Genomic DNA, 21474 nt, shown 5'->3' with positions numbered 1-21474 from the left:
CTCGGGGGTATATTTCAACCTAATACACATCAATGGGCCTAACCCTAGGGTATGTTCAACCCAAGCACACTTAAATAGGCCCAACCCTAGGGTATGTTTCAACCCAAGAATACAATAGTGGGCCCAACCTTGGGTTGTGTATCAACCCAACATACATGCCAGAGTCACAAAGACAACTTGTATCTGATAACATAATCCGGTGGATCCGTATTGGTGCCTTCGACCCATAAGTATAGTGAATAGACTCACCTGTATCACGAAATCAGCTAACCACATAGCTACCGCCATGCGAACGGTAATGAGACACACTTATTCAATCCAATACAGCCCGGCTTAGTTTAATTTCCAACACTAGCTAATTTTGATCAAAGTCAAACCAGGTCAACGAGTCAACACACAACGTCAAAGTCAACGGTCAATAAACAAAATATTGATTCTCACGTCGTGACCAACCCTTGGTCACATCGTTAGAGCTCATTCGGTCTGACTCCAGAAATTCGCTCCCCAACTCAGCCAACTCAGTCACGGACAACCCATCCAACATATGTCAGAACGTGAGCCCTTCTTAGTCACATTGTGAGAATACAGAAGATCAACAAAATGGGATCTTTATTGGTCACGTTGTGACTTCAATCTGAACCAATACCTTATTAAATTAAGTCCTTAAACCATTAAGGCTCCAGACCCAACTCTTTCAGAAGCTAAAAGGGACCCTAAAGGTCCATAAAAATGTTTACTTTATGGTTATGCATGCACACTGCATGTCCTTAATCCATTCTAGGTCAAATATAGAAATATGGCACCAAACTCTAATGCATGACTCCAATAATTCACCAACTTCTAGATTTGGACCATATGATGCTCAAATGACCCTTGGAATCCATAAAGTTGCTAACATTATGGGTCCTCTCCAGTCAAGCTTGCTTAATCATGAAGGAATAGGACAAAAATCTAGATCTATCCATATAATGCATTAAAGTTTGAGCATTTGACAATTACAAAGGTCCGACAGGAAAAAGATATGATGATGATGATACTTCTTTGCAAACTCCACCACTAGGATACTTCTTTTCCTTCTTCTCTTCTTTTCCAAGCTAGTAAGTGCACCAAAAATGGCTAAGGATCTCTAAGAAGATTGTGATTATGGTTTATGGAGGTTAGAGAGTGAATGAGGCTGAGGATAAGCAACCCTAGCCTCATCATTCCATTAAATACTCGAAAAAATTAGAGTTTTTGGTCCTCAGACGGTTCTCGCGACGTGACCAATAATAGCTCACGTCGTGACACCAAAATAAATGCAAGTCTACGGGTCAATGCTAACTCACGACGTGACCCACTTCCAAGATGCAAAAATACTTGAAATTTAATACCTCTGCGATTTGAATGTTCCACCTAAACTAAAATCTTGGCTACGTCACCATGAGTTATTTTTTATCTTAATTTTAATTTGTCTAAAATTTAAAAGTGATTTAATGTGATGATATATATTTTTAGTTTATTATGGTTATTATATAAATGATCATTTTGTATATTTATATTTTATAACAATTATTAAAGAAATAATAATTTATTATCTTTAAACAAGAGGGTAAAATAGTCCTTTATACATATACATTCAATCTAAAAAAGAAACAATATTTATATCAACAATATTTTATCAATTCTTCACTATATTTTATAAATTCGAAAAAGAAAAAAAACAAGGCCTAACTTCGCTTATGCTATGTGCTTTCTATATATTCTGAATTACAACTACATTATAAATACAGGAAGCCACGAGACTCGTGAAAGAGAGCAAAACCATTATCAACTTGGCAACATGGCTCTTAAAACACACTCCGCCTCTCATCCTCTCAACCTCTGTCATGTAAAAACAAGAACCCTAATCATCAACAGATTATACATATTCTCTCACTCCATAGCTATAGCCTTCCTCATCTACTACAGAGCTTCCTCCATTCGCACTCTAATAGTTACAAAAACACAACCACTCATCCCCCAACTTTTAATCTTCATCGCAGAACTCACTCTCTCCTTCATTTGGATTCTCAGCCAGTCTTTCCTATGGCGACCAGTCATTCGAACTGTCTTCCCAGAGAGATTGCCGGAGGACGAACAACTTCCACCCATCGACGTGTTCATATGTACTGCAGATCCGGAGAAGGAACCGCCTCTTGGGGTTATGAACACAGTTGTCTCCGCCATGAGTTTGAATTATCCGGCAAGGAAGCTTACTGTTTATCTTTCGGATGATGGGGGGTGTCCCGTCACTTTGGAAGCCATGAGCGAGGCTTGGAGGTTTGCTAAGACATGGGTGCCGTTCTGCAAGAAGTATGGCGTTAAGATAATTTGCCCGGAGGCTTATTTCGCCGGAAGGGGGGTTGATGACGAGGGTTTGGTGTATAATGATGAGTTTGCAGCTGAGAAAGTTAAGGTTAAGGTTTGCATGTTTCCCTTTCTACACATTTCCTCTACTTTTATTTGTGTTTTACATCTATTAATAAAAGGTTCTATATCAAATTTATATATAATATAAGTACAGATGTACTTAATATAAGGTAGTTATATAACGAAAGATTTTATGAAAGTAAAAGCAGTTGTAGAAAAAGATTAAATCGGTAAAAATTATTGAGCTCAAAGTGTAAATTAATTGATTCGTCTTCGTCAATTGAGTTAATACAAAAAAAAAGAACAAACAGATATGTCATTGTGTGAATAGTATGTCATTATAATGTTTCCAACATATTTCATAAGCGACTAATTAATAAATATTTTTTAAGGACATTAGGTTTTTTTTAAAACATTAAGAAGCATATTATTATTTATTAAATTTTTTTTCACGTATATTATTTTAAATTCTATTTTTGTGGCAAGATTCGTTTTCTCTTTGTGAAATTAGATTTTTTGATTCTTTGTAAAATGCTGGTTGGACCGCGATTGATATAATATTTTGCGGTATAAATAATTTTGCAATATTTATTTTATGTAAAAAGTGAATATACTAAAATAAAATATAAAAAAGGGTAAATTACACGAATGGTCCCTGTGGTTTGGAGTAATTTACATGATTAGTCCCTAATATTTTTTTTTAATTCGAACCGTTCTTGTTATACGTTTTTATTGCGTGTTTGGTCCTTGCCACCCTTAAAAATGTTGTTTTGCCCTTATCACGTTTTTTTTTTTATAATTAAAATCGTTTTTTAATAGTAATTGCTTGTTGTTATTTTTTATAATATTGTTATCATTAAAAATTAATAAAAGATATGTGGTCCACATTTTCCTCTATCCAACTCACCCCTAGCTAGAGGTGGAACACAAGCATTACAAGTGAGGGGAGGAAACAATATAAACATGTTTAAGTTGGTTTACAACCTTAAAAAGTCTTTCAAACGGTCAAATTTCACTATCATCATGATCATTTCATATTGATTAATTATTATTTTTTTATATTACTAGTTATTCGAGTGGCAGAGCTATTTAATATCCAACCTTGTCATTATCTAATCTATAATGCTCAAAAATAATAAATAAAAAGTATAATTTTATGAGAAATAAATTACGTTTACAATTACTTTATATGGCTTATAGATTCTAAAACTATTGTTCACATTACAACTACCTAACTATGCAAGCTCTATATCACAAAAACAACTAAAATATAATTAAATAACAAATGGTACATGACGACATAATGAAGTGATATTACTGTTAATTGAAAATTTGGAATCACCAAGCAAGCAAGTAAAGCAAAAGGCAAGAGAATACACCAGTTTCTGTATATTTGACAGTTAAATAATAAAAAGAAAAATTATGCCTTTTTAAAGCAAACTCGGTGATGTTAAAAACCTAAATTTGTTAGAAGAGTCAAGACTCAAATTAGAAGGAAAGAATGGAAGTGAGAGCGTGAAAGACTAACGTGAATGACGAAGATCGGAGAGGCCGTCGAGGCAAAGAGTGGTAATCTAGAGGCCGAGAGAAGAGCCTCGGGGTTGTGTCGGACTGCTTGTGACATCGGCGCGACGAGAGGTTGAGACCATAGAGAAAACGACTAACGAATGATGATGCTAATGTGCGTTCCGGTAGGCATGGCCAACAGATTTTGAGGGGATTTTAAACCGCATTTATCGTGAAAGAAGTTTTTTTTAGTTTTGACATTTGAAATATTTTTTGAATCTTGTTTCATTTTTGTTTTAATGGTTTTTATGTAACATCCCAAAAATCATGGTAAAATTTTCATTTTTCAAAACCAAACCACAAACCATAAATATTTACAAAACTTAGTTTCCAAAAGTCAAATAAAAAACCAGAGTATCCCAAAATCAAATTTCATGAAAACCGAAGGATGTGCACAGTCAAGCCTTCACCTTGCCCCGGTCATCTGAAGTTCCTGAAACATAAAATTTAAACTGTAAGTCGAAACTTAGTGAGTTTCCCTAACTACCACACACAACCAAACAAATATACAAAATACAAGTTGGGTCCATAGTCTCCCGACTGGATTACCCTGGTCCACAACATCCATGTTGGATGGCCACTCTGGCCCACAATCTCCCTATTGGATTGCCACGCTGGCCCACAATCTCCCGATTTGATTGCCACTGGCCCACAATCTCCGGATTGGATTTCCCGGGTTTGTTGGCCGACAGCACAAAACAGTACAGCCTCAACCCACCCACACTATGTCGACATATCTAACAAATAAACATATAACTACCAGATACATGTAATCATACAAATCTACCAATATAACATATAATCAGCATAGCATCATCCCATAAACAAGGATACATAACATATTGGCACGACATTGGTGCCTTCGACCTACGAGTACAGTGAGGAGAAACTCACCTCACAGTTAGGAAAATAGTTGAATTGAATACTACTCCAACTAACGGCTCTACGGGTCACCTATACAACACATAGGTACCAAGCCTCAATCTACTATTCACAATTTCCCAAATTGACCTAAAGTCAAACTTGGTCAAAGTTAACGGTCAAAAGTCAAAGTCAACTCCAGCTAGTGGCCACGCCGTGGCCATCCTTCGCCACACCGTGGCTGCTAGTCGACAAAATAGACGGGTATCGACCTAGTCGCCACGTCGTGGCAACCTAAGCAACGTCGTGGGGATTAGTCTGGAGAGCTTAAACCATTAAGTCATTTCCCCCCCCCAACTTCAAGAGCTCTAAAGCTCAGATCTGGTCCTTCCCATGGTCTTGATGGATAAAGTTTTTAACTTTATCAATCAAGATCCCTCAATAAGTCAAAATCCCAAAGCCTAACTCTTTAATGATAAGTAAATGCATCAAGACTCTCATTAAGCACTCAATCCTCGGAGTTGCACCTCCAAAGCTTCCAGAATGACTCCTTACTCCTAATAAGCCTTAAAAATCGTGGATTTATGGACATGCATGTCCAATGCATGTCCTTCCCATTTTAGGTCAAAATATAACCATTATGGCTTAAACTTGAACACAATATCAAAAACTCCAGATATTTTCAAATCTGGAACATATGACACTACAATGATCCCCCAAATCCATAAAGTTGTCAAATTTATGAGATTCAACAATCCAAATTCTCATACTAAAACATTTTACGGACAAAAGGATTAGATCTAAGGGTAAACCACATAAAGCTTGAACCTTAGGGACTTACAAAGGTTTACAAAATGTGTACAAGTTTGGTGAGGAGAATTGCTTGCTGGAACCAAGCTCAAAGATGCCTTCTCTTTCTTCAAATAACACCAAAACACACAAGAACTTTAAAGGTTAGCAATGGAAGATAGGGTTATGGTTTTTGAGTTTGAGAGGGTGATGGCGGCTAAATGATCATGAAACCCTAGCCTTAATGTTCTTTATAAAGGGATCAAAGGCCAAAAATTAGGGGTTTTCACTAAAAACACATGCCACACTGTGGTGGATCATTAAATCTCGTGATCCAAAACATTCTGCCACGTTGTGGTGATGCCCTACCATACTGTGGCCACCCAATTTTAAGTTAAGATATCGTAAGATTTTTCGTACCAGGAACAAATGTTACATTTTAAATATTTACACGTTAATTATCTTTTTCACCAGTGTCCCTGTGATTTCGTAGGATGGTATTTTCTTTCCTTAATTTTCTGAACTCTTCTATAACACAATAATAAAGATCATATCTTATTTTGAGACACATTCAACACAGATCACCCTAATACATAGTAGTTAAAAGTTAGTAGTCCAAAAAGATGGGGGGCCATGGCCTCTCTAGGCCTCTTAAGGGTTCTGCCCCTACTGCTACCGTTCACAATCTCCTTCAAGTTCTCCACCACCAGTCTTTTTATCTTTTTCGGTAAGACCGCTGGAAAACCATCACCAACCCTTTTTTCTGAAGCAAATCGCCGAAAAATCATGGCAAGAACCAAGTCTTAAACAAATTACCACTAAATCTGAATCAAATCGGAAAAGAAAACTGGAAAATCGGAAAATTAACCACCATATCTGAACCAAACCTTAAGAAAACCAAACCAGAAACCACATTTAAAGCATACACCAGAGTAACTAGGAAAAGAAACCAAAAAATCTGATGCAAATCCGGAAATCAAACCTGAAGGAATCGTCATAGAAATCAGATCGGGAAAACCTTTATAGAAACAAGATTGTCGGAGATGGTGGAGGAAGCCGGAGAAACCAGAGACTTCAACGAGGTGTACTTATATTTCAGCTTCACCGGAGAAGGCACTGGTTCCAATGAAGGGACATATTTTAGGGCGTTGGTGCAAGTGGTTCATGGCAGCATAAATATGTGAAATAGAACGTGGGTGATGGCACCTTCCGAAAAAATCGATAGCTCCGACGAATGGTAAATTACACGAATTGCACGAATGGTGCACCAGAAAGCAAGAAGATCATCTTAACCCACTTCCTCCTAGAATAGTTGAACTTGTCGGCTCTCACCCCATTTCCTCGTATCACCCACTCACTCCCCCTCCCACCACCCTCCGTTTCCTTTTCAACATCGGGATGTAGTAACAAACACATCCACAAACAAAAAAATTTGGCGACTGGTCTTCGTTCTTGTTCTCCTACTAATGGATCGACCACCATCGGTTTCCTCGTTCTTCATTCTCATTCAAGATAGTAGATTTTTATTTCTGAAACAAACACGAAGACGAACTACATTCAACTTTGATTGTCGTCAGATCTGGGGTTTTTCTAAAAACGTCTGGAAATGGTACTCCAATGGCCTGGAGTAGCTCATACTCATATAAACCATGGTTATGGGGACAAAAGCATGAACTTCATAAGCATAATTAGATCTAACATAAAACAACATCAAGGTAGAAACTTTATACGGTCTGGAGATGGATGGGTGGATGCAAATCCTGGATCTACACTGATTTGAGCTCTTAAGTGGTTCCACAAGACTCATATTCTTTTAAAAATGAACACAAAGCACTCCAGAAACTCAAAACTCACAAATTGAAGTTATGGTTTCAAGGATGTCGTTTGGAAGGGTGGAGGCTGAGAATGGAAAGGTCCTCAAGGGGTTAGAACCTTTAAATAGGGCTCACAACCCCAAGGATTAGGGTTTTGATTCTGAGCTCCTATGTCATGTGTAACTCAACCTGCGCCCATGCGTATACTCCCTCATACGCCCTATGTAGGGGAGTATCCTACACCTAGCGTAGGGTAAAAATTATTAAAATTAAGTTTTGAATAAAAAATAAAATAATACCTCATAAGATCGAATGTTACAAACATAAACTTTTTAAATGAACATTGTATATTCAGAACCAAAAAGAAAAGTATTATGAATATTGTTGTGTTATATATTTGAAAATTAATTTTTTAAATTGTAATTTAAGGTTAAAATTTATCGACAATTACTAATTCTAATTTTGACAATTCTTATTTCTATAATTTTGCAATGACACTTTGTTTGAACAACAAGACTTCAATAAAACTAGCGAGTAGCCAGAACAACAAACAATTACATCCTGGTGGCAGACGAATTATCCCATGTAATTACCTGCCTAAATTTCTTTGCTTTACATCTAAACCAAAGAAAAGAGATAAATTTAACCTTGGAAACTAATTGAGAGTTACAGATTTACCATCAAAAATTGTCTTATTACTATGTTTCCAAAGAACCAAAAGATAAGCTCTTAAGACAGCCTTCATTTTTTTAATTGTCTTCGTATCTATACCTCTTCCTCCAGCAACTAATTTGTAATCATAATGTGTATTTCTGAAATTTTTCTCTAAAATATATAACTTTGTATTATATATTTGATTGATATGTTTTAAGAGAAAAAAATAACATACACAATTTAATTGAGTAAACATAATTATGTTTTTAATAATTTATTTGAAGAATTTTGCTATAATATCTCATCTAGACATTATATGATTATATTATTCATTTAATTGAGTAACACAATTTTAATATTTTAATCATATTTAGTTAAGTATCATAAATAAGTGTTAAGTACAATGAAAAACTTCTTGTTCTAATCTTAATTATAAATAACATTTAGTTGAAATTTGAAAAGTTCTAATATAAAAATAAAACTTTAACACAATTAAGAAAATTTCATTATATTAATGTGAGTAGCGATATGTATATTTTATTTACTATTACCCATACTAAGTTAAATAATCATAATTTGTATAATAACTTAGATAATTATAGAATTATCTTATACGAATAATACACATAAAATATAGGATGCACATAATTAAATTTGAAATGGCATAATTAAATTTGTCCTTTTTTGATCTAATATATAATCTAAATATGAGATGGTCATATTATTTGGTTAGTTGACTAAACACAATTTAAATATTAAAATCATATTTAATGAATTCTCTTAAGAATCAATATAAATAAACATAACTTTAGTATTTAGTTGTAGTATATTAATTAAATAACATTCAGTTGAAATTTGAAGAGTTGTGATATTGAATAAAATTCTATGTAAATTAACCAATTTTAATTACATTAACGTGGTTATATATATATATATATATATATATATATATATATATATATATATTCAACAATAAACCATTTTAAACCATAGAACCAAGGAACTATTTTTTCAAAATTTAAACCTGTTCTTTATCGAAGATTAAAACTAAAAATATATAAATTCATAACTTAACATTTTGAATGTTAAAAAATAAATTATATATTGATTGGATTCAGAGCATGAATTCCGATTCATACAGATTCACATTGTGAATATGAAGATATCAAACAAGTAATGGTATTGTGGCTTTCAAAGTTGAAATGATATATATATATATATATATATATATATATATATATATATATATATATATATATATATATATATATATATATATATATATATATATATATTCAATCACATCGATACCAAATTTACTAATGGTATTGTGGCTTTCAAAGTTGAAATGATATGTGCTAAGTTAGATGAACTTAAATCATTTTTATGTTATAGCTTTGAATATATAAATTTTGGGTATATCGGAATACCACTAAGACCATTTAATTTTTATCAACTTTGAAATATTGCTTTTAATTGCAATAGGACATAAACAAACACCGTATTTAACAATTTTTGGTCTTACAATGTTGTTTTTTTTACTTAATTATAAGCTAACTTTTTTGTACATGTTGTTTATAAAAGATGTAAATATTATAATCTCCTCTGTAATATTAATATAGAATATCCATGGTTATTTACAATCAGAAACATAACACAAAATATCATATCACTTTTGTTTGCCCACTTTCATTAAAAAGCTCGTGTTATATATATATATATATATATATATATATATATATATATATATATATATATATATATATATATATCGTAAATTTTAAGATATTTTTAACTACATAATTGCTTTCCTACACACAAGCGTTGATTTGTCTAGTTTATTAAAAATTAGGCAATCATAAGGTAAAGAATCTATATATATATATATATATATATATATATATATATATATATATATATATATATATATAGATTCTTTACCTTATGATTGCCTAATTTTTAATAAACTAGACAAATCAACGCTTGTGTGTAGGAAAGCAATTATGTAGTTAAAAATATCTTAAAATTTACGATATATATATATATATATATATATATATATATATATATATATATATATATATATATATATATATATATATATATATATATATATATATATATATATATATATATATATATATATATATATATATATCGTAAACTTTAAGATATTTTTAACTACATAATTGCTTTCGTACACACACAAGCGTTGATTTGTCTAGTTTATTAAAAATTAGGCAATCATAGCATAAGGAATCTTCAAGAATTTTTTGATATAACTGCATGATTTTGTGATGGCTGATAGTCTAGGAGATTACTTGATTGTGTGATATGAAACTGACATTATTGTTGTTAGTAGTTAATAAACTAGAAAAATCAACGCTTGTGTGTAGGAAAGCAATTATGTAGCTAAAAATATCTTAAAGTTTACGATATATATATATATATATATATATATATATATATATATATATATATATATATATATATATATATATATATATATATATATATATATATATATATATATAAACAGGATCGGGTGAGAACTCATTTTAAAGTGAGGACTCGTAAGGACAATTTAAAAAAATTGAAAAAAAATCTAAAAAAAATTACAAATCATAAAATCGAGCATAGATCTATGTCCTGGAGAAAAAAAATTGTAAAAAAAGTTTGGATCATTAAAATTGAATCATGGATCATAATGATGTAATTTTTTTTAGATCTATGCTCGATTTTATAATTTGTATTTTTTTTAGTATTTTTTCAATTTTTTAAGGTATTCTCACGAGTGTTCACTTTTATATATATATATATATATATATATATATATATATATATATATATATATAAATATATATATATATATATATATATATATATATATATATATATATATATATATATATATATATATATATATATATGTTCAGGTTAATTTGAGATCATACTAATTTTGTGAGACCGTGAGACCAAATCTAAAAATAATTTTAAAATGTAAATTAAAAGGAAAAATCCAAAAATTCTTTTTTAGTTATTATTTTCGGAACTTTAATTACCTAAAAAAATAATATAAATAAATAAATAAATAAATAAAAATTTCCGTTTTTTTTTAAAACACGTGAAATATTCTAATAAAATATTACACTGTAAATATTCTAATGTGATTTTTAGAATGGTAGAATATTGTATTAGATTTGTCAGATATATAGAATATTCTAATATTCTACTAGAATATGTAAAAAATGTATTTTTATTTATTTATTTATTATTTATTTTTTATTTATTTTGGAAAATATATATTCCGAAAATAATATTTGAAATTTTTTTTTCGAAAATTTTCAAATTTTTTTTTTAAAAATGGTTTTTTATCTACTAAATGAATGACTAGGATTGCGTCTCACGGTCTTACAAAATTAGGCCGTCTCACATGAACCTAACCCTATATATATATATATATATATATATATATATATATATATATATATATATATATATATATATATATATATATATATATAATTTGTCAAATATATCAAAAGTTACCCATTTCAAGTAAGATCTATATATATAAAGAATAAAACGGCGCCACATATGTTGAAAATTCTCATATCAATGGCGAGTTATGTGTTTCGTATCACATACAGAGTATCCAAAACTTATTGTCTGTTCGTCTTCCTGGATACTTATGTAAGAGTTTATGTATGGTCTTCAAGCAAGTATTGGCCTTGTCTTAATTTTTAAATTGATATGACAACAAAATATATTGAGATTGTGGAATTTTGTTGCATGCGTGATGTAGGGAGAATATGAATCTTTTGCTCATAAAGTGACTAAGATATCAGAAAGCGAAAGATGCAGATCAAACAAGGACCATTCTTCTGTTGTTGAGGTAATGTCGATTTCTTTTGATTTCAAAGATGCTTTTATATCTTTCAATAATATTATTCTATATTATCTTTATGAACTTTCTTGCTACATTTTTTTCTTCTACAAACCAATTAATAATATATGACTAGTTCTAAGAGCTTAATTTCTTGATTATTATTTACTTATTTTTAGAATTTGTAACAATCAAGTAGATGTCAAGTCTGTCGAAACTATGAGTATATTTCATATTTATTATGGTAATTAAGATTTAAGACATTTGTTCTTTTATTTAATTAAAACATTATAGATACATGCTAGCATACATGATGGTAATTCGGTATACTTTTTGTTGTCGTTCGTAATTATCCATTATTAGTGATAGTTTTGGTAATTAATTGTAACTAGCAATTAGTTTAATAATGTTTTCTATTGTAATCATTTTTGGGAGCTTTTTCTTCGATAGTATTTATCTACAACTTTACATGCATCAGATATCTCAAGTTCTTCCATGTTTGATGAATTCGTAATAGGATGTATTGTTAGTTATCACTCAATCATTCTCAGTCGTTGTTGTGCATTTTGGTTTCTCTGCTTTCATAAAACAGCATACAAGCTAGTTCTTGGTATTTTTTGTACACGTTTGGGCTTGTGCATGTTTTGTTTAGTTTTAGTCTCACAAACATTCAAAAGTTAAAGCTCATTTTCGTATGTGTTAGGGATCTTATCTCTAAACAATTTACTGCTATATCACTTTCTAGGAATAGCTCCAGAAAAGTCCTATAATTATAGTCTAATTTATGAAAAAGTCTCAAACTAATTTTTGTTTACAGAAAAGCACATAATACCGGCTAAAACTTCGAAAAAACCATTTTTGGCCGGTTTCATAGATTTAGCCAGTATTCTGTCCTTTTTCGTTAGTTTTGCTCAAAATATTAGGATTTTTCTGAAAATTACCCGATAACCAAAATATTGGGACTTTTCTGAAAATTACTATGGAATTAATGGATATTATTTTTAACAAATCATTTATAAACATAAAAAATATTTTTATTGTAAACATAGGAAATACATTTGTTGCTAATTTCTAGGAATAGAATGGTCGATTATGTACTTCTCTATTGTTTGTTGACCACTTCAAAGTCCTTATGTTCCTCCTATGTATCGTTGTGGGTGTCATAGTAAGAAGTACTTTGTTAGGCGTAAACGATACAAGATTTGATAATACTTATTAATACACAATCAACAAGTGTCTACTTGCTATTAGACGTGACGCTATATGATCACATGTTATTAGAAAATATCATTACACAATGATTCTTGAACATATAGATCTTTCATTATGTTCTTTAACCTAACTACCACCTAACCTCCATACATTACCCGATAACAACTATCAAATTACACACATCTATCGAGAGTGAAAAGTAATATTTGAATGACAATTTAAAAAGATAATTACCCTTCACTTGTTTCCATATAAACTATCATTCATGGTTCACTTTTAACATTTGATAGATGTGTGTTAGCTGATGGTTGTTAACATATGAGGTATGCATGTTGAGTGGTAGTTAGGTTAAACAACATAAGAGGAACACCAACATTAAAGGAACACTAACTGAGTACATCTCACCATCATATTCATAACAATGCATAGGAAGAACGTAGAGAGTTTGAGTGGTCAACAAGCAATAGATGAGTACTTAGACCACTAATTTATTCCTAGAAATTAGCAACAAATGTATTTCCTTTTTTTATAATAAAAATATTTTTTATGTTTATAAATGATTTGTTAATATTAATGTCCATTAATTCCATGTTAATTTTCAGAAAGGTCCCAATATTTTGGTTATCAAGTAATTTTTGGAAAAGTCCCAAAATTTTGAGCAAAACTAACGAAGAAAGACAAAATACCGGTTAAATCTGCGAAACCAACAAGGGTTTTTTCGAAGTTTTAACCGGTATTCTGTGTTTTTCTGTAAACAAAATTTTGTTTGAGACTTTTTCATAAATTAGTCTAAAATTTTAGGACTTTTCTGGAGATCTCCTCTAGGAATACAACTACTCTCTCTCTCTCTCTCTATCCCTCCCTCCCTCCCTCTCTCCCTCCCCCTCTCTATCTCTCCCCCTCTCCGCCACACAATAAATGAAAGAGGAAAACTACAAGGTTCTTGATGAAAGCATAAAACCAAAAAACAAGAAGAATGAGAATATAAAGGCTAGCTAACCCTAAAGGGCTAAATACAAGTGGATCCCAAAACAACTGGGCTTCTAATAAACATGGGCAAACATATATATATATATATATATATATATATATATATATATATATATATATATATATATATATATATATATATATATATATATATATATATATATGCTAACATCCCCACTCAAACTCACAATGCCACAATAATAACCATTGAGAGTTCTTCACACACGAACCGATATCGAGATGCTAACAAAGTCTTCATAAAAATATCAGCAAGATGCAAGGTCGATGGAACAAACGGAAACAATATGGTCCCGAGCTATAAGTGTTGAGGGGTGAAGTGTCAATCAATCTCAATGTGCTTCGTCCGCTCATGGAAAACAAAATTCTTCGCAATTTGTATTGCACTTTTGTTATCACAATGCAGGGAAGTAGGTGAAGAAATGTGAACCTCCCATATCTGCAATAAGCCACCATAACTAGATAATCTCACATGTAGTCACAAACCATAACACGATACTCAACTTCCGTAGAAGATCTATAAAAAACGTCTTGTTTTTTTCTATTCCATGAAATGAGAGACTCTCCAAGAAACACACAAAAACCGATGGTGGATTTACGATCATGACGATCACCATCCCAATCAGCATCACTATAGGCACGTAACTCAAAAGATAACGTCGAATGAAACAAAAGGGTTTGAAACCGAGTGCCACGAAGATATCTCAGAATACGTAGTACAACGCCCCATTTAGCATATATATATATATATATATATATATATATATATATATATATATATATATATATATATATATATATATATATATATATGCTAACATCTCTCTCTCTAATTCCCTCCATCCCTCCATCCCTCCATCCCTCTCTTAATCCTACTTACAATCACATTCAATCTCTTTTTACCTTACAACGACATTAGTTTCACTAGAGTCATTCCTATTCGATTCAATCTTTCTAGATTTATTATATTTTAGTTCGTTAAAGTATCTTAAACCTCCAATTACAACTTCTAAACACATCTCTATGCCATAGCCCCCATCTACGAATCCTAGTTAGACTACATCATCTAAACCAAATTATTATGATTGGATAAGACATATTCCCTATTAGCTTTGTGATTTTTATTGCTACCTTGTCTTATTGTCTCATCATGATTAGGTAAGACATATTCATTATACGCTTCATCATTTAAGTTTGTAGCCTCCTTATGATTGTTGAATCTCGTCAATGAATGCTCTATCGAATAGATGTCAAGAATCCCCTTCTTAATGGTGATCTTGGCGAGGAAGTATGAATGCGCCCTCCAAGTTGTGTTGCTCACTCTTAAGGGTATGTTTTTCAATTTCAAAAAACAGTTTCTTTTCTTAACAATTTCCGCAATGATAGGTTCGAAAAAAATCAACACCGCTATTACATTCCTTGCTTTTTTATTGAGTCACAATGTGTATATACTTTACACGTGTACCACATATGCGTATAACATTCTATTATTACTATATGTTAATGATATAATCATTACATAAGATGATAGTTTCAATATTATAAAGCTAAAATCATCCTTCTATTTTTTTCTTTGTAATACATCTCACGTCAACTATCTATTCAAGGCTTATGGATAAGAAAGTGGATTTTCAAACCACTTGAGTTGAAAAATAACTTTATTATTACAAGTGGTTTTTCTCTTATAACCCAACTAGATACCTTACATTTACATGAATTGATATTGTTTATGTTTTTCAAATGGTCCCCGGTTTATGGAAGGGCCTGATCTTGATCAACAACAACCATCCTTCATATCTTTCAACACGTCAAGGATAAAATGTTCCATATGATTTATTTTTCATACAGATCATCGCTTCTTCTAGCTAGAAGCATTCTCATATAGAGATTGTGATGGTGATTTGAGTGGCATATAGTCTACTACATGTTATTGTTTTCATCTTGGTGATTCAATTATATGGTGAATGAGTAAGAAACACTTTTCCCACATTAGGTATTGATTACATGAGAGCTCCATAGCCCTTCCCACACTACTATGTTGCAACATCAACAATTGTATTCTGATTGTATATAAAAATGCAACATGCTCTAGCTCATGTTAGGTTCTTCTTAAACCTAAGTGAGACCATTATAAGCATTGATAGTTTTTTTGAACAACAAACAAAATATTCTTATAATCTACGAAAAATAAGGAGCTAGTACAAAATAAAAACAATAGTTAAAAGAAACTAATGGAAGGTGTTAGATTTAATAAACACAAAAATCTTGTCAAAACCAAGAATAAGATATATCATCCTTTCTCATTTGAGTCACCGGACAAATAAAGCGTTTACAATTAGTAGGTTAAGTTGACTAGTTGAACCCATTATATACCACTTTGTTGTTATGTTACCAAATATTTTTGTTGTTAGACGAGTAATATTTATATGCTATTAAGGGGAGTTAATTAATAACAAATTAAATAGTTGATCACGACAAACTTAAATGGTACAAATATTATGACATAATATACATACATACACACATGCATACATAACGTTTTTTAAAACAAAAACTTAATTCATTAAGACGCACAATATATATATATATATATATATATATATATATATATATATATATATATATATATATATATATATATATATATATATATATATATATATATATAAACACATTGGAGTGTGCTAAAAATGAACTTTTGTGTTGTTTTATGTTATGCGCACATTCATTTATGTTTGTTCACATATAAATGTTAAAAAATTCAAGTATTTTTTGATTTTTTTTACAAATGTAATTATATGCATGTGTCTTAATGCATCAAGTCTTTTTATTTTCTATGTATGTCTATCTGTAGGTTTGTCTTGGATAACAACAAATGTAAATTGAGTAAGATACTTATAGAAAAATGTTAGTTCGGTATCCTATTTTGCAACAAATTAAAATTGGTTTGTAATAAAATTTAATAAATAATCGGATTTTGTAGCCTCTAAAAAGATGTTTGTTTTATCCGTCAACAAACTAGCTCCGAATTATTATATATAGTCATAGATAGTGCATTGTTAATGTCTTCTCATGGTGTCAAATCCATCGCTATAACTAATCATGTTTAATTATTATGGCTTAGGATTATGACATTTTTTTAATTTGCCTGAAACTTGTGCTACAAAATATTAACCACTGAGTGTAAGATTTTGACATGTATTTGTACATATGTATATCATTTTTGCTATAACAATATGTAAGTTTTTATTACCTTGAAGTAAAGTGACAAACTAAATTTTATTTTGAAGGTGGTAAGTGATGAAAGTGTACATACTCAAAGAGAAATGCCTCTTCTTGTCTATGTATCTCGTGAAAAAAGACCTTATCATAACCACCAATTTAAGGCTGGAGCTCTCAATGCCCTCGTACCTCTCTATTTCTCTATTTCTCTTTATCTATATACATATACATGTATAAACAAACCTAATAGTAAACTAACATAATGAACATACATTTGCAGCTTAGAGTTTCGAGCTTAATAAGCAATTCACCATATATCCTAGGCCTGGATTGTGACATGTATTGTAATGATGCAAATTCAGCACGTCAAGCAATGTGTTTCCACCTTGACCCTATATCTTCCTCTCTAGCTTTCGTCCAATTCCCACAAAGGTTTTATAATATCAGTAAACATGATATCTATGAGAGTGAATTGAGATATACTTTTAAGGTAAGTAAATTCTTATCTTAGTGTTTGACAAGTAAAAAAAATTTGTAACATTTTCAATGCCAGGTTTGAATATTAATATTCATATTCTCTTTGATATGACGCACATGAATATATTTTAGTAGAGTTTTAAGTTCTCATATTTTATTTCATTTTATTCATTAATGGATTTTTGGTTGTTGAAATTAGACACTATGGTCAGGAATGGACGGGATCAAGGGGCCTTGTTTATCTGGAACATGTTATTACTTAAAGAGAGAAGCACTCTATAAGAATCATTTACCACTAGAAGGTTTGTGCCAATTCATTGTTTCATTTATGAGAATGCAAATAAAAAATAATAATTCATGCATGCGCACACACACAAACAATAATTCAATTACTTCCATATAATGTTATTAGGAAAAGGCAATGTTTCTATATAATTGGTTACTTAATTAGAGGTTTTGGTATCCTTTCAGAATTCATTTTAGAGGATTGTAAATATTCTTATTCACCCATAATATATTCCTCTCTTACATCGATTATTGTAGCCCCTATTTATGATTAATGCATGTGTAGATGCGTGCATTATCTGAGTATTTAGAGATTACATTAATTAATGAAGGAGAGAAATAAGTTAGAATTAAAAAAGAATGAGAAAATTAAGCCTAAATTTATAAACCTATAACAATGTCAAAAAATCTATGTAACCAATTATATGGAAATATTTGTTTTTTCTAGTTACATTAGATGGAAGTTACCGAATTTGGTTCATATTTAGCAACAAGGTATGTAAATTTTAAAAAAAAAAACATTTTATGATACCTTTTCAGTTTTGATTTTTTTTCCCTTATAAATTTACAAGCTCGATGAACCAAGTTCTTTTTTTATATTTTTAATATCATTTTCTTCATTATCTATAAATTGATATATGTAGGACTTGTATATTAGATCTGTGAAAATGTGTTACTATAATAGATATTTGTGAAGTATTTTTTGTTGTTGATATGGTCAATTGGTCATAAATTTACACTAAAAGGTTATTGAAATATTTATCTAGTTGTGGATGTTATTACATGTTATATTGCACCAAGTTCATATCAATTTTGTTAATTGATAACAATAATTTTTTGTGTAATATTCTAGACATAAACTTAAAGGAACTCAAAGAGTGTTTTGGTTCGTCCAATGATTTCCTCAAATCGATGCATCAAAAATACTGTGAAAATATGGATTATGGGAAAGTGCTGACTGATGTGTTGTTGCAAGAAACTAAGATTTTGTCCTCTTGTGGATATGAGAATAACACAAAATGGGGAAAAGAGGTAAGAATTTGAATGAAAATGTTTGTTCATTGTTAAACATTAATAAACGTTTTTTTGGAACGACAAAAAACACTTATTTTATAACTTGAAAAAAAATGAAGGTCTCACAAATGATTTGCCACCCATAGTTTGATGTACTCTTTGATGCTATGTTGTCGTAGGTAGGTTTTAGATACTTTTCTGTAGTTGAAGACTACTTCACAAGCTTCAATATGCACTGTAAAAAGTGGGTTTCTGTTTATTATATGCCACAAAAACCTGCTTTCTTGGGATCTTGCACGACAAGTTTAAATGATTCTCTTATTCAAGGCACCAGATGGACTGCAGGTTTAATCGAAGTTGCTTTATCAAGGTTCTCTCCTATTATTTATGGACCATCAAGAATGTCTGTTCTTCATAGTTTTTGTTATGCATGGTTGGCTTCCTTTCCTTTTGCTTTCTTACCTTTGTGGATTCTTGCCACCATTCCTCAACTCGCCCTACTCAATGACGTCACTGTTTATCCTGAGGTAAGGGAATTTAACAAAGGAATATCCTATTATTTTTTACATTCCATTATATTTCACAAGAATTAGCTATACATATATGTCAAGTTCCTTTCTTGATAACCTTTCTTTATTAATATTTAGGTTAAAAGCCCATTTTTCCTTATCTTTTTGTATGTGTTTGCATTATCAAATTTACAACACATGAGGGAGATTCACTCCACTGGAGCTTCCCTAAAAGTATGGAGATACGAACAAAGGACTTGGATGGTGAAGGGAATTACATGTCATCTTTATGGAAGCATGTATGCAATTATGGAAAAACTTGGAGCAAAAGAAGCAAGCTTCCTACCAACAAATAAGGTGGTTGATGATGATCAGGTAAAACTATATGAAAGGGGCATATACAATTTCCAAACATCAAGTATGTTTCTTGTGCCCCTTTGTTCTTTGACCATCCTCAATCTACTAGGATTTCTAGTGGGAATTATTAAAATAGTATTTGATAGAGACTGCATTTATGACATCTCTATACAAACTTTTATCTCATTTTACATCATATCCATGGGTTACCCGATACTCGAAGCTATGCTATTGAGGAAAGACAAAGGAAGAATAAGGACTAGTGTAAGTTGTTATTCATTTGTATTTTCTATGTTTATTTTGTCTCTTGGGTCCCTTCTTATTATGTATTAGTTGATTTTAAAAAACTTTAACATCGGGTCGGTACAAAAATGCACTTAAGTTATTATTGATAATGTATTGTTGATTTATGTTTCTGATATTGAGTATGCTATTGATATGTTTCATGGGGAGGCTGTTGGGATTAAAACCCTAATTGTGATTTGATGAACAGGATGCGGAAAATAAAAACAAACACAGTAAAGAAGATATGTCGAATGATCACTCAATTTATTCAAAACATGAGGAATAAATTACACTTTCAGAATAGACTAAAAAATATAACTCTACATAAGAAACCTCACAATGTTTGGCAGCTACATTTTGCCTCGCTCTTAATCCTAATTATGAATAATACATTACTATTTATAGGGAAAAGACCAGTCTTGGGCTTTTAACCTACACTTCATCAAGGGGGCCCATTGCCATAATTCATGGAGTACTTTGAACCCTACAATCCCCCTCAAAGTATGGAATGGATGACAAGGCTTCAACTTCCAAAACAAGCATCTAGCAAATAAGAAAAGATCTCGCGACGAGGAATATTTGAAGCAATACACGAATCTTGATTCTTCAATAGTCTTCAAAAACGGGTTCTAAATATATATAAACCAGGCATTGAAGTAATATTTTTAAACTTCATTTTCTAATGTAATCCCAAAGATCTTCAATAAAGCCAAACCCGCCATAAAAACCCATTTCAGAATTAAGAAACCGAATCACTTCTTGTCTTTGAAGAACTCACCCTCCAAGTCACAATGATCTTCAAATAAGCTAATGATATAAGCCACCAAAAAATATCATGTAACAACCCAATTTTAAGATTCGTAACGCCACTTGATCGAGAAAATATTAGAAGTCGGAGATATATCAAGGGCTTAGAAGAGCTCGACGAAGAACTGCTACTGTAAAGGCTACTTCTCTGTAAAAGCTTTAGAAGAGCTCGATGAAGAACTGCTACTGTAAAAGCTACCTTCATAATTCTACCACAAGCTTTATAAAAAATCTTCAAATTTGAAAAGTCACAAATCCAATTTCGAATGGCCATACCAATTTCTCCCCCGATTTATAATAAAAAACGTGATTATCAAACCTTCAAATGGTCATGAGAATG

At 31.1% G+C, this 21474-nt stretch overlaps 1 protein-coding gene across 4 annotated transcripts; it reads left to right on the top strand.

Annotated features, from left to right (window-relative positions):
* Positions 1-1754: 1754 nt before the first annotated feature.
* Positions 1755-21134, top strand: LOC145167632 (quillaic acid 3-O-glycosyltransferase CSL1-like). Of its 4 annotated transcripts, none has more exons than XM_079086864.1 (9): positions 1755-2434; positions 11878-11967; positions 17469-17585; positions 17681-17890; positions 18077-18179; positions 19016-19194; positions 19356-19703; positions 19824-20306; positions 20733-21132. In XM_079086864.1, the coding sequence occupies exons 1-9, from the start codon at positions 1820-1822 to the stop codon at positions 20841-20843; spliced, it is 2256 nt and encodes a 751-aa protein (XP_078942990.1). In that variant the 5' UTR covers positions 1755-1819; the 3' UTR covers positions 20844-21132. The 4 variants fall into 4 exon arrangements, with proteins under 4 accessions (XP_078942990.1, XP_078942989.1, XP_078942991.1 ...); XM_079086863.1 differs by having other exon boundaries at positions 1755-2440; positions 20733-21129; XM_079086865.1 differs by lacking the exon at positions 20733-21132 and having other exon boundaries at positions 1755-2440; positions 19824-20458.
* The last annotated feature ends 340 nt before the right edge of the window (positions 21135-21474 follow it).

This window comes from Lactuca virosa, chromosome 3 (assembly GCF_052849685.1).
Source record: "Lactuca virosa cultivar CGN04683 chromosome 3, Lactuca_virosa_CGN04683_v6, whole genome shotgun sequence".
Classification (NCBI taxonomy): domain Eukaryota; kingdom Viridiplantae; phylum Streptophyta; class Magnoliopsida; order Asterales; family Asteraceae; genus Lactuca; species Lactuca virosa.
This window is presented reverse-complemented; position numbering and strand designations above follow the sequence as displayed.